We start from the raw sequence: 14,262 nt of genomic DNA, 5'->3' as shown, positions 1-14,262 counted from the left end.
CACAAGCCATCAGATCTCCCTGAAAGGACTGGGTTACATGACCCAACCCAAAGAGAGAGAGACACACACACACCCCAAAGTAGCCAACATGCTGAGAAAAGTTTCAACCAGGAATATAAAAATGAAATTTGACTGTAGAACCCTTGGCTGGGTCTACCAACCAACCAATCGATGCAAAATGGTCTAGTGATGATGGGCTAAATCATAGCAGATAAAATTTCTGTTTAGGTCAAACTCAAATGGCATTGCCTACAAAGATGCCTTGCACATTGGGTTAAGGCCTTGGGTCAATATAGCCCAGCAGTGTCTTCTGTAAGTTGAAGCAGCTCTTCTACATCTTCAGGGCTTTCCTTGCACTCTTTCTGAGATCCATTTCCACCTGGGGATGTCAAGGACTGGACAGTGGACCCTCTGCAAGCGAGGAATGCGCTCTGCCCTTGAGCGATTGTCTCCTCCAATAGTTGCAGACTTGGATTTTAGAGGCCCTCAGTGAGGTCCCTTGAACCCAGAAGAGGCAAGGCATAGAAATGGAAAATCTTTTCCTGCTTTATCTAACTTTCTTGGGTAGTACTGTTGAGGTGCAGGAGGGTGGCTCTTGGGACACCACCAAATGCCCGGTGTTACCATTCTGTAGAGCCACCACTAATTAAAGTACATTGCCTCCATCTCTATGTGTGTGTGTGTGTGTTTGTGCATGACCCCAACCCCATCTCTGCCCCAACCTCAAGCTCCTGTGAGGCCACCAGCATCAGACTCAGTCTCAGCCATTGTTGCAAGGAATCTAGATTAGATTTGGGGAGGGGTGGGGGGTTGGGATGGAAAATAAGCTTACCTGCTGTGAAGGAAACTCCTCCATCTACCCTTCAGAGGAAGGTTATATCAACCGCCACTCAGAGTCAGCCAAACGTGTTTGAAAGAAATAAGTATTTCATAAAATATCTGCCGAAGTGGACTTATGTTGTCTGGTACCAAGAAATAAAGGTGCCCCTTTATTTAAGAGAGAAACAAAGAACAAAAGGGCTTTGAATATAGGATGCAGAGGTTCCAGTTAAAAGCACCCTCCGCTGCTAATGGTTCCTCAGTGAGGAAGTGGCTTTCTTCTTAAAAGAAATTGTGGTGAATTCCTCATTCTTCTTTCAATAGCTGTTATGCAAACTCAGCATCGGTCATCACAATGAAGGTGACTTGCTCAACACCACAGCTTCTTTGAAGAGGCTGTGGTAAGCATCTTTGCTGCCAGAGGTTAGCCCTGACCTTGTTTGACAAACAACAAGTGCTTTGGGTCCACAGCCTTGGTCACCAGTGGTCTACCCCAGAAGACCCAACCATTCTTGGATGAGCCCTGTAGAGCAGGGGTGAGCACACTTCAGACTTCTCAAACCTACTTTGCTTGTTACTAGAACTCCGAGATCTACCAATTAGAGTCAGGTGCAAAATACATGTAATTAGAATGGAAGAGCAGGCTGCCTCTGAGCTAGGGAGGGAGAAATTTGATTTAGTTTGCATTTAAAGCTGAATCTATCAAATGTTCACTTTCTGAAGCAATATGAGAACTGAAACACAGCCATCCTTTGAAATTTGCACTGATCTGAATTTTGCAATGCAGTTCGCCAACCAATACTTACAAGGATTAGGGGAAAATGCATAAAATATATTGGTGGAAATAACATACAAAAATGAATTATATTTGGAGAAGTTGCTTGCAAAAATGTCTACGTTAGTCAAAATTGCATACAAATGTGTGTGTTAAGAGAAATCCACACCAAAATACTGCAGAATTTTCATGAGGATTTTTTTTAAAAAAATGCAAATTGTTGCAGAAATGCAGATAATTGATTTTAAAATTGTAAAAATGAGAAACTGAGAGAACTGAAATTAACAGTTCCCTGCTCTGAGCACATCCTGAGCCTAGTTTTCAGTACTAGAACTAAACTGAGCTCAAAGTCCTTTAACAAAAAAAGTCCACTCCTGATTTCCTTTCTTCCTTTCAGCAGCCTAGTTTAGGAAGAAAAAGTTGATTTGCTGTTGCTATTGTTAAACATTTGGGAGTCAGAACTCCTTGATGATCTACTGAAAATCACCCAGAGATCTACCAACAGATTCCGATCTCATACTTCAGCCCCCCACCCCCTGGAGTACAGAATGCCTCAGCCCCCCAGTTGGCTCTCAGGAGCCCGCTAGGTCAGGCAAACTTAGAAATGTGAAAGCACGGGGGGGAGACAGAAAAAAATGGAGAAAAATTGTGGTTTGGGGGCCTTCACATCTCTAAGCAAACTCCAGTCATTGATATTCTACTGGGAACCACACCTCCAGCTTCTAATTTCCCTTAGAAATTCCCTGTGCCCTATTGCTGAATACCCCTCTCAGATAGTCACCCTATGAGGGGTTCTACGCACCCGTTACCAAAAGCTCCCTTTGTTTCATGTTTCATTCATTAGCATTTCATTCCTCTCAGTACTCACATTAGTCTCTGGGTGCTGCTATTGGAATTTTCCTTAAAAGTTTGCTACTGGTATTAGCACTATCTGCTGCAGTCTTCCAGGTACCCACCACTTTGAGTTTTTTCCCCCAGAAAAGCAAGAAAAGCAAAATGGCCACCCTGTACTCACATACAGTAGTAAGACCTCTTTTAAAGAAACCTTCCTTAGACCCAGATGACCTGAACAACTACAGACCGGTGGCGAATGTCCCCTTTTTGGGCAAGGTTCTAGAGCGGGTGGTTGCCGGTCAGCTCCAGGCGCTCTTGGATGAGACCGATTATCTGGATCCGTTTCAATCCGGTTTTAGGCCTGGTTTTGGCACTGAAACAGCCTTGGTCGCCCTGTATGATGACCTTTGTCGGGAGAGGGACAGAGGGAGTGTGACTCTGTTGATTCTCCTTGATCTCTCAGCGGCGTTTGATACCATCGACCATGGTATCCTTCTGGAGAGACTCGCGGAGTTGGGAGTTGGAGGCACTGCTTGGCAGTGGTTCCACTCCTACTTGGTGGATCGTCACCAGAAGGTAGTACTTGGGGAACATTGCTCGACACCTTGGACTCTCCATTGTGGAGTCCCTCAGGGGTCGGTTTTGTCCCCCATGCTTTTTAACATCTACATGCAGCCTCTGGGTGCCGTCATCAGGAGTTTTGGAGTACGTTGCCACCAGTACGCTGATGACACGCAGCTCTATTTCTCCTTTTCATCCTCTACAGGTGAGTCTGTGGATGTGCTGAACCACTGCCTGACTGCAATAATGGACTGGATGAGAGCTAATAAACTGATACTCAATCCAGACAAGACCGAGACACTGTTGGTGAATGCCTTCCCTGTTCAGATGGTGGATGTTTACCCTGTTCTAGATGGCGTTACACTCCCCTTGAAGGAACAGGTTCGTAGTCTGGGGGTGCTTTTCGATCCTTCCTTGTCTCTTGAGGCGCAAGTGGCCTCGGTGGCAAGGAATGCGTTCTACCACCTTCGGTTGGTAGCCCAGCTACGCCCCTATCTTGACAGGGATGACCTCGCCTCAGTTGTTCATGCTCTGGTAACTTCTAGGCTGGATTACTGTAATGCGCTCTACGTAGGGCTGCCCCTGAAGACAGTTCGGAAACTTCAGCTAGTGCAAAATGCAGCAGCCAGACTGCTGACAAGGACCAGCTGGTCAGCACATATAACACCTGTTCTGGCCCATTTGCACTGGCTACCCATTTGTTTCCGAGCCAGATTTAAGGTGCTGGTCATGACCTATAAAGCCTTACACGGCGTGGGACCGCAATATCTTGTGGAACGCCTCTCCCACTATGAACCTACCCGGTCACTTCACTCAGCAGCTAAGGCCCTCCTCCGGGTACCAACACATCAGGAAGCCCGGAGGACAGTTACACGATCTAGGGCCTTTTCTGTAGTGGCCCCTGAATTGTGGAATAGCCTCCCCGAAGAAATACGCCTGGCGCCTACGCTGCTATCTTTTCGGCGCCAGGTTAAGACCTGGCTATGCTCCCAGGCATTTTAATGTGTTTACTTTTATATTTCTGTGGTTTCTGTTTGTGTTTATTATTGTTCGGCTATTTATATTATGATATTTTGTATTTTAATCCTTTTGTACACTGCCCAGAGAGCTATTCGCTATGGGCGGTTTAAAAATGGAACAAATAAAAAAAAAAATACGGATGTATCAGACATACTGGATGTAGACACACCACCCCAGGATGCAGAGAAGAGATGTACACCACACACAGCCCTCCTCCTCCTCCTCAGTGGATCCATGCAGATCAGCTGAGGAGGAGGCTATTGCTCCTCCCCTCTGCCGCCCTGGGCTCCTACTAGGAGGAAGGGCGGGATATAAATCAAATAATAAATAAATGAAATAATAATAACAAATTAAATGATCAGATGACTGAGAAGGGGGCAAATTCCATCTCTGTCAGGGGTCTGGGCTGGAGGGGAGAAGTTTACATTAAAACTTTAAATTAAAGTGACTAGTTTAATTTGTTGTTGTTGTTGTTATTTTTGCTGCCACTGTCAAAAGCAGTGGGGTTTTGGAGGGAAGACAAATTTGCATGGGGCCAAATCAGGCCCCCAGGCAAGCGACTAGTTCACAATTAGTTATCAAACCAGAGTCCTGTAATCGTACAACAGTCGTCATTGAAAACAGCAAAATTGACATTTGGGGAGAAGAGCGCTAAAGATGAGGGAGGACTTTGATGCCATTCACATTCAAAGGTGAACCAGCCTGATTCGCACTTTCCAAAACAATATGTGAACTCAGAGCTTGAAAAATTACTTTTAAAAAGGAATAAATTACAATTACTGTTGCATGGCCCCAAAAAGGAAAACATTACTATTACCATTGCTCTGAAAGGAACTGATTATTTTACCATTACTCAAAAGTAATCACTACAATTACAGTTAAGTTACTTTTTTTAAAAAAAAAACTAGAGTGCCCACAAGGAGCTGGCCTTGGCTGCTGCACAACATTCAACATAAACAATAAACAAAAATAAAATAAAATAACTTTGTGAATCAAACCAAGTGCAACTCCACACACACACACACACACACACACATTCTCAGGCAGGAAGCGCCATCTCTCTCACTCAGCCACCTCCTAGAGCCTGCCCTGCCACCAACTAAGGCACAACCACCCAAGCAAACATTTTCCCCTGGGGTGCAAAACAGTTAAAACACTGTAAATGCAGCAAAGTAGCCAGGGAGCTCCTGCTGGGAGGAAGGGTGGGATATAAATCAAATAATAAATAAATGAATAAAATAAATAGGGAGGTCAGCAGAGGCCACTTCGCACACCAAGCACAAACACAGTATTCTCTCTCTCTCTCTCTCTCTCTCTCTCTCTCTCTCTCTCTCTCACACACACACACACACACACATTGTCATCTCTCACCTCCACAGTTATTTATCTCCATTCTGCTGCTGCCGCCTCCTCCTCCTTCGTCCATCTCCTTGCCATCCGGTGCTTTTCTCCCTCTACTCCACTCTTCTCTACCACTGTCCATTTTTTAAACAATTGTTTTCTCCACCCCACCCCTGTCTTGCTCTCCACTTCCTCCCTCATCGCCGCCTAAGCACCCACAGAGCACGAGGGAAGAGCAACGCTGCGCAGAAGCCCAGTTTGAGGCACATGATTTTCATCCATGAATCAGAGGAGCAGAAGACTTCCCCTGCTCCCCTCCCCATAACACCCAAAAGTAATGCTGGAAACATTACAATTACTCCTCAAAAGTAACAAAATTACTTCTCATTGTATTACTATTAAAATGTAAAGAATTACCCACTCGTTCCTCAAAGAAGTAATAAATTACAAGTAATTACATTTTCCCTAACAAATTACTTCCAAGCTCTGCGTGAACTAAAACACAAACAAGTTGTACCCTGTGCATTTCTGTACACATAACTTGGCAATGCAATGCAATACAGTTCACCTGCCACGTTTTGTGTACAAAAATGCATATAGTACAAATTAACAGATTTGCCCAGCCCTTTACAGTGCCCGAGGCTCTGGCAGATAGAGATGGGGGAGAAATTTGATTCATCTCACATTTAAAGGGGAATATATCTAAGCTGCACTTTCCAAAACAATGTGGGAACTGAAACACAGCCATCTTGCAAAACTTGGACTTCTCCAAATTTTGTGATGTAGTTCTCCAACCAAACAATGTCTACAAAAATGCGTAAGTTAAGGGGAAACGTACATAAAAATGAATGTATTCTCAAAAATAACATACCAAAATTATTATATCGGGGGAAACTGCATACAAATATGCATTTACTAGGAAAAATTAATTCACATTAAAACGCTGATGAATTTTCATGAGGATTTTTTTAAGTGAATTGCTACAGAAATGTAGTGATATGCCTTCAAGATGATTATGACTTATGGCGACCCTATGAATATTTTTTGGATATATTCACAGGGTTTTCGTGGTAAGAGATATTCAGAGGTGGTTTACCATCGCCTTCCTCTAAGCCTACGGCACCCGGTATTCCCAGGCGGTCTCCCATCCAAGTACTAACCAGGCCTGACCCTGCTTAGCTTCAGAGATCAGACAAGATTGGACATGTTCAGGGTAGTATGGTCGTAGCAGAAATGTAGAGAACTGAAATCAGGATCAGCAAAATGAGAAACTGGGAGAGCCAAAATTGACAGATCCTTCCATCTCTAGTTGCTGCCAGGCTGAGTAAATCCTGGGCTGGAAACAGAATAGTCTGATCTGGTATAAGGCATCTTCTCTCAGTGACAACACTGGCTCTCACGTCTGCGTTAAGGGAAGCACCAGATGCATCACAAATGATCTCCACTTTCTCTGATGAATGGTGAACCACACAGTATATACTAGACTTTTCTAGCAGTAGAAACAGCCAACCAGAAACTGTTGTGAGTTATGCATGAAGCTGGCTTTCACCAATTAAGAAAAGCAATGTGGTCTTCTTGGACCACCAGCACTGTCTCTACCAGCCACCACAGTAGTCAAGATTCGGAATCCGCTCCCACAAGAGGCAGCTTTGGCCACCAACTTGGATGGCTTTAAAAAAGGATTAGACAAATTTATGGAGGGTAAGGCTATAAATGGCTACTAGCTGGGATGGCTAGACTCTGCCTCCATGGCATGCTTCTGAATACCAGTTGCTGGAAACCACAGGAGGGAGAGCACTCGCGCTCAGGTCCTGCTTGCAGGCTTCCCATGGGGCATGTCGCTGGCCACTGTGAGAACAAGATCCTGGACTAGATGGGCCACTGGCCTGATCCAGCAGGCTCTTCTTAAGTTCTTAGATCAACCTAATCTCTTTTGCTGACATCCATCCACAGGTCTGTTCCATCCTGTTTTGTGTGGAGTTTGTGAAAGAATGCATTAAAATGTCACATTGAAATGCTTTGCATTATTGTGTGTATTTTTGAATGCATTACCCCTAAATTACTTATTTTTTCAATACTCTTCAGTGGAGGATAAGGCTATCAATGGCTATTAGCCATGATGGCTTATGTTCTATTTCCACTGTTGGGAGCAGGATGCCTCAGAATGCCAGTTGCTGGGAATCACTAGTGGGAAGAGTTGCTGTTGAACTCAGGTCCTGCTTGTGGGCTTCCCACTGGATCATCTCATTGGCTACTGTGAGAACAGGATGCTGGACTAGATAGGCCATTGGCCTGATCCAGCAGGCTCTCCTTAATGCCTTTCTCTGTAAAATATGCACCTTATATGCTTTTCTAAACAGTAAAATACAATAAAATACATATTTTGTGTGCACTTTTTGCACACCAAAACTGCATTATAAAATCCAGAGAAGTGCGTAATCTGATTAGGTGTTGCAAGCAAGTTCAGGACTGTCAAACTGAGTCAGTCCACTTCAAAAAGTGGACCAAACAAATTCCTCCTTGGTCCCTAGTTCGGACAAAGATGAATTTCTTACAATGTATGTAAACTAACAGTCATTAAACTGGAACAAGTAAAGGGAAATCATTCCCTCCATCTTGCTTCAGTTTAATGACAATTGCTTTATGTGCTCCATGAGAACTTCAACTTAATCCTTAATATTTCTCTAATTGATAAAACTGAGGGGAGGAGTAGAAAGTTAAAGAATTTCTGATCTTGTCACTGAGAACGCCAATAAACTTCTGAGGAACCTCAGGCTCCCTAGGAAAATAGGATGATGGCCAATGCAGTAAATAGAAAGGAAAATGTGGCACAGATTGCATACTTTCTCCATCAATCGCCGTTCAGCTTCCGGCTGATTTCATTGCATTATCAAATCATGCCTTCCTGTTTTTGATGGCATTGCATGTGTATTTTTTTCCTTTGCAGTGGTGAGAAAAAGGAGCTCTAGATCAGATACCAGGGAATGGTTTTAACCCTCGTTTACCATCAGCAATAGCACACATACTTTCACAACCAAAGAGGGGCTCAGTTTAGTTCTATTGTGTTTCCTAAAACGCTTAAATTGACTAATAAAAGATTCTCTCTTTTTTTCGTATATTTGTATGCCACGTTTCATCACCAGTTGACCTCAAAGCAGCTTCCATAACAAGAATACAATATAATATACAATATAATAAAAAAAATCAGAACATAATAACAAACTTTAACAGTATCAATAAATAACACCATAAAATAGCACAAAGGCTCAAATCTCAAATCAGTGTTCGGTGTTGGCAGGAAACCCATTTTATGGAGTTATCCAGTAGATTTTCCTGTTGATCCCAAGTGCAACAGGTGCTCTGTAGCTCTGTTTTCTTGCAGACTAACCCAAAATGGAAAGCCAGTGTGTGGCATAGCGGCTAGAGCAGCAAGGGCCAACCAGTAGTCATCCAGATGTTGATGGACTCCCATCTGCCCCAGCTAGCACAGCCAGTGCTCAGGGATGATGGAAGCTGTAGTTCAGCAAACATCTGAACAACCATAGGCTCCCCATCCCTGGGCACAACCATAGAAGGCTGCCTGATACCAAGTCAGACCACTGGTCCACCTAGCTCAGTTAATGTCTACACTGACTGGTAGCAGCTCTGCAGGGTTTCAGGCAGGAGTCTCTTCCAGCCCTACCTGGAGATGCCAGGGATTGAACCTGGGACCTTCTGCATGCAAGGCAGATGCTCAGCCACTGAGCTACGGCCCTTCCCCTAAGGCCCTCCAGCTATTGTTGAACTGCAGCTCCCATCATCCCTGACCATTGGCCATGCTGGCTAGGACTGATGAGAGTTGGGGTCCAGAACATCCGGAGGCCACCAGGTTGGGACAGAGTGTTGGACCAGAACTAGAGATCTGGGCAGAGCTGGTGCCAGGCATGACTGGGCCCTTGGGCACCAGCCTGTCCCAGGTGCCTGGTGCTGTAGTCCCTCATACAGGTGGCACGGGGTTAACAAGCCCACCTGTGCCCTCCAGCTACCTCTTGTGTTGTGTGCACCTGCCATCAACCAAGATGGCGACGGGGGTTGTCAGCCCCTTAGGGAAGCCTCTACTGCCATCTTGGGTGATGGCAGGCATGGGCGCACAGCATTCACACTGACAAGAGAGGTAGGTGGGGTGCGCAGGCAAGCTCACTGAAGTCCACCCTGCCTCTGGTGTGTGTGTGTGCCTGGAAGCTCCCTCTGCGCAATCTGCAGCAGCGTCAGGTTGTAGGACCTGACGCTGCCGCGGACTGTGGAATGGAAGCACCATCCTCCTACCTTAAGGAGGGGCCATTTAGGGGCCTCTCTGGGCCACAGGGGTCCTCGACCAGGGCCCAGCCTGTCTACCCCTTGGTGCTGGGCCTGGATCTGGGTTTAAATCTCCAATGAGCCACAAAGATGACTGAACGCCTGTGGACCTGCCTCTCCCCCCCCCAATCTATTTCACAAAGCTATTGCAAGTGTAAACTGGAGAGGAAGCCGCCTTTAGGCCGTTGGAGGAAGGCAGGGATTTTAAAATATGAAGCAAAAAACCAAATCAAGGATAGCCACACCATTCCAGCGGCTTAAGGCCATCTGACACAATCCGGACGTGGGTGTTCCAAATTAGCCATCCAAGCAGGATCTTCCCCTCTGCCCCTTTCTAGGGCCTGCCAGCAGCTCTTCCCCTCCTTCCTCGTTTAGCCTCCTCATCAGGGACAGCTCTTAGATCATCACACCTCGCTCCCATAATCTGCCAAAACAGGGGTGGGACAGAAAGAGTATGTGGGATTCAAAACTGCAGAGGAGATGAATGCTGGAGAGCTGCAAAGTGCCGAGCAGGCTCCAGGAGAGGGGTGGGGTGGGGTGTTAATAATTGCTTTTTTGGCACCAGTGTCCAGTGACTCTGCTCCATCTAAGCAAGGGAGGTGAGAACATGGAAGGCCGGAAGGCGCCTCAGTTGCTCTCCCGGTGGACGTTCTGCTCCACAAGGGAAAGGTCTTCTTCCAGCCAGCCTTCTTGCAACCAAGCCTGGGTCTATGCTGTGCTCAGGAGCTGCTGGGAGCGAGGAGGGGAAATGTGGACCACCGAAGTCTGCCTCATACAACTGCTCCATTGAGATCAGTGTTGCCTGCACTGACTGGCAGTGGCCAGGGTTTCAATTATGAGCCTTTTCCAAGCACTAGCTGGAGATTTGACCCTGGGCCATTTTGCAAGCCAAGTATAGGTTCCACTGCTTACCCACAGCCTTTCACCTAAAAATAAAGTAAGATTTTGTATCAGTGCGCAAAGCCCTATGCAGCTTGGTGCCAGATGCCTGAAAGATCGCCTCATCTCTTAGATGCCCAAATGATCACTGCGCTCTGCAAGAGAGGGCATCCTGCAGATACCATCCCCTATCAGGAGGTCCATTCCATATGATGTCAGAATCAGGCCTTTAGTGTGGCAGCACCTGCCCTTTGGAACGCCCTCCCATTGCCTGTCAAGATGCCTCATCGGAAGCAATTCATAAATCAAATAAATAAATAATTCTAGTCCTCATGGTTGTGAATGAAGGGCTGGATTAAATAGGGACACAGGAAGCTTCTCTCGAATCAGGACATTGGTTTATCTAGCTCAGTATTGTTGACACCAACCTGCAGCAGCTCTCCAGAGTTTCAGGTCTTTCCCAGCCCTATCTGGAGACACCAGGGACTGAACAGGCAAAACCTGTGTTTTGCCACTGAGCTGTGGCCAGACCCGGAACCAGCAGGTGGCCAGATTGGGCACTGCCCGAGGGCCTCTGTGGCTGAGAGGGGCCCTTACTTATTTAAGCCCTTGGTGGCTGTCGTGCCACTGCCTTTAAGGGCCCTGCCTGTGGCCCCCTCTCCCCTTAAAGAGTTGCCAATTAAAAGACTGGATCCACTCCAGTCATTTTATTTGGCCTATTAGGTCTTGGGAACAGTCATCTTTCCTTGCTCTTGACTTCTTCCCCGTAGGAAGCCGCTTTATGCAAGGTCAAACAATTTGTTGATCTCTAGCCAATGCTGCCCACACTGACTGGCAGTAGCCCTCAGCATCTCCAGAAGACAGGACTCCCCCCCAGTCCCTGGCTACTCAGTATCCTTTTAGCTAAGCTGCAGATGCTGAAGGTGACCTGGGAGCTCCTTGTGCATGCAAAACACCTGCAGAGCTGGAGAAACATTCCCCCTTCACCAAACCTCTGGGGGCCGCTTCTCAGCAAGAGGACACGGCCAAAAGGTAAGGGGGCATGGCCACACCCCAAACCACACACACATACATGAGGCATGCAGACAAACACAGGTACGCATGCTTACATGCATAGTGATGCACCCTGATTCCCTTCCCCACTACGCAATTAGGACTGAGAAAAGCATAATGAATTATTTTTAAACAGCCTTAAGTGCTGTTGTTTTTGAAGCGGAAAGACGCATTCAATCAATGAGAAAATCAGAAGAGCCCTGCAGGATCAGACCAAAGACATACCAAGTCCAGCATCCTATTTCTTGTAAGTAGGGCTTGAAGATAACCTCAGTTTCATCATTTTAGCTTCTAGTGACAGTTCTGGTTTAATTTGTTCTAATACCCAATTATTGGTCTTTTTCACAGTCCATGGTATGCGCAAAGCTCAAGGTGGCACACATGGTTCTCCCCCTCCTCATTGAATCCCCACAACAACCCTGTGAGGTAGGTTAGGTAGCTTGGGCTTTGAGTAGCCCAAGGTTACCCAGTGCACTTCATGGCTGAGTGGGGATTTGAACCCTGGTCTCCCAGGTCCTAGTCCAACACTCTAACCATTACACCACACTGGCTATCCTTAGAAGCATGTCAACAAATTCCTTCAGACATCTCAGAAGACAGAGGGATGACTGAAGGAGATTCCCAGTGATTGGAGAAGGAGGGGGAAGTTCATAGCTTTTTGCTCCTGTCTAATTATTAGTAGAAGGAAAATAAATAATATAAGTTATTTTTTAAAACAAAGTTACAGAGGGATGGACTAAGTGACGTCTTGGTTACCCCAGTCCCCCAATTCTCTGTTCCAAAGGTGCTCAAAAGCCAGACAGATGCTACACATTGGAGACCCCGGTGACAAAGCCTTGGCAACACCTGTTTGTCTTGGCTTTCATTGGGGAAATATTTTGCATTGCATTCAGTGTTGTAAAGTCAACGGCAGTGTCTCAGGAGCACACACCCCTTCCATTGGTTTCTCTCCAACAGACTATTTCACAACCACCCAAAACTTTAGAACAGGAGAAAACATGCTTGCTTGTCAGGTAGTTGAAAGTTAAGCTCTGGGAATGGGAATGGGAGTGGGGGGGGGAGTGGAGCTGAACCCATCATGAAGGGATGTCAGCACAAGGGGAAATGTTGATACATGGTCTACTGAGGTCAGATTCAGCACTGAGTCTGCTACTCAGTTCTCCTCTGCAAACTTGCGTGGCAAATATTTTCCTCAACGTATTGTACTTTTAACATCTACACCTGACATCCAGTGACTTTTCAATAGCAGGGCAGCATTTGACAGTGTCAGGCCACAACTTGAAACAGCATTTAGTCAATATTTGTACTAACTTCATTCATGCAATCTATCATTCAGGAAACAGCCCAGGGAGGGGTCAAGTAATCAACTTTTTAAACATCAGAATTAAATTCTGAAATTCAAATATTATTATTTGGGGGGGGATTCCAAGATCAAAAGGGGGGGGCAAAATTCAAGCTCAAAGTGGCTAGATTTCAGATAGCTATTCTTTATTTCAAGTTTCCAACTGAGCAAAGCTGGCAATGTAATGTCTTGCAAAGTACTCTCATTTGCTTGCTCTAGCACCTGCAAGGCTTACCAAACACAGCATTTATTAGTTGAAAGCAAACAGTTTTTTCAGGAGGAGAAAATACCTTTGAAGAAGTTGAATTTTCTCCCTTTTCTGCCGTGCCGTTCACACTTTCCCATCAGAAGGAGAAGTTGTATCAATAATCCCTCTAAACGCCTGTTTGCATCAAGGCAGGAGGGAACACTTTCCAGGCTGTTTCAAAGAAGCCAACAACTGAATTAGTCCTTCAGTGGAGGCAATGCTCTTTGCACATGGTCAGAAAACATGCAGGTCTCTGCTTCATCTCCAGATGTGGTTTCTTCAAGGGCAAAGAGATCCTCCAAAGCAAGGTATACTCTGTGCGTGCATTTCGTCTCCTTTAAAAGACGGAGGAAGAGAAAAAGAGGAAAGAAAACAAACAAGCCCCACCAGAATGTCAAGATGACAAATTTGGCAGGGATTTCTTCTCTTAAATCAGCAGCTGGAAGAGAGGGTGTAACCCAGTGACCTAGGAAAGCTGGCTATGATCCTACTGGTGAGCCAAGGCTGAATCGCTAATCAACGGTGGCTTCATTAAGGGGGGTGGTGGTGCAGGGGAAAACATGTTGCCAGACTTTTTTTAAAAAACACCAGGAGTCTTGCTTGAGGCTGCACTCAGAAAAATCACTGGAACTTTGGAAGGGAGAGCGTCATGTTTTATCTGAGAAGGTTTCAAAAGACAGCACTCGGAAGAGAGTGGGTGGGACAGCATTAAGGGAGGGAGAGTTAGGTGAAAGGTGGCTGGGTGCAAGAGTTCATGTCTCAAAACTGAGCAGCCCTAATGCATTTCTGTATGAAAAGCAGTCGATTCTGGGTTCCACATAGGCTGGAAGGCTAGAAGCAGGGATGGAAAGATCTGTCAATTTCTGTTCTCTCCGTTTCTCATTTATCCAGTGTTAGGGCTGCAAAGGACAGGGGGAGTGCGACCCTGTTGTTCTTACTTGATCTCTCAGCGGCTTTTGATACCATTGACCATGGCATCCTTACTCCTTATATACCCAGCCAATGGGTGAAGGCCTCCTGCAGATACCATCTTATCAGGAGGTTAGGAAACAGACC

At 45.8% G+C, this 14,262-nt stretch overlaps 1 protein-coding gene and 1 pseudogene across 9 annotated transcripts in view; both read right to left on the bottom strand.

The window, feature by feature from the left end:
- Positions 1-13,648, bottom strand: part of CMKLR1 (chemerin chemokine-like receptor 1) — a 36,048-nt gene extending 22,400 nt beyond the window's left edge. For 2 of the 9 annotated variants that reach the window (XM_061602851.1, XM_061602843.1), the window contains exon 1: positions 833-1,438. Coding sequence is in view for 4 of the 9 variants with exons in the window: in XM_061602843.1 (XP_061458827.1) it covers positions 833-856 (24 nt within the window). In the remaining 5 variants the exon portion in view is untranslated. Of the gene's footprint in view, positions 1-832; positions 1,440-2,462; positions 2,480-5,380; positions 5,398-13,249 lie in introns of those variants that run through there. The other 7 variants (XM_061602844.1, XM_061602846.1, XM_061602842.1 and 4 more) reach the window with 7 other exon arrangements.
- LOC133373614 (5S ribosomal RNA) lies at positions 6,462-6,580 on the bottom strand (annotated as a pseudogene).
- Positions 13,649-14,262: the final 614 nt, after the last annotated feature.

Source organism: Rhineura floridana, chromosome 19 (genome assembly GCF_030035675.1).
Source record: "Rhineura floridana isolate rRhiFlo1 chromosome 19, rRhiFlo1.hap2, whole genome shotgun sequence".
Taxonomy (NCBI): domain Eukaryota; kingdom Metazoa; phylum Chordata; class Lepidosauria; order Squamata; family Rhineuridae; genus Rhineura; species Rhineura floridana.
The sequence above is the reverse complement of the archived record's forward strand: the minus strand, read 5'-3'. Positions and strand labels throughout refer to the sequence as shown.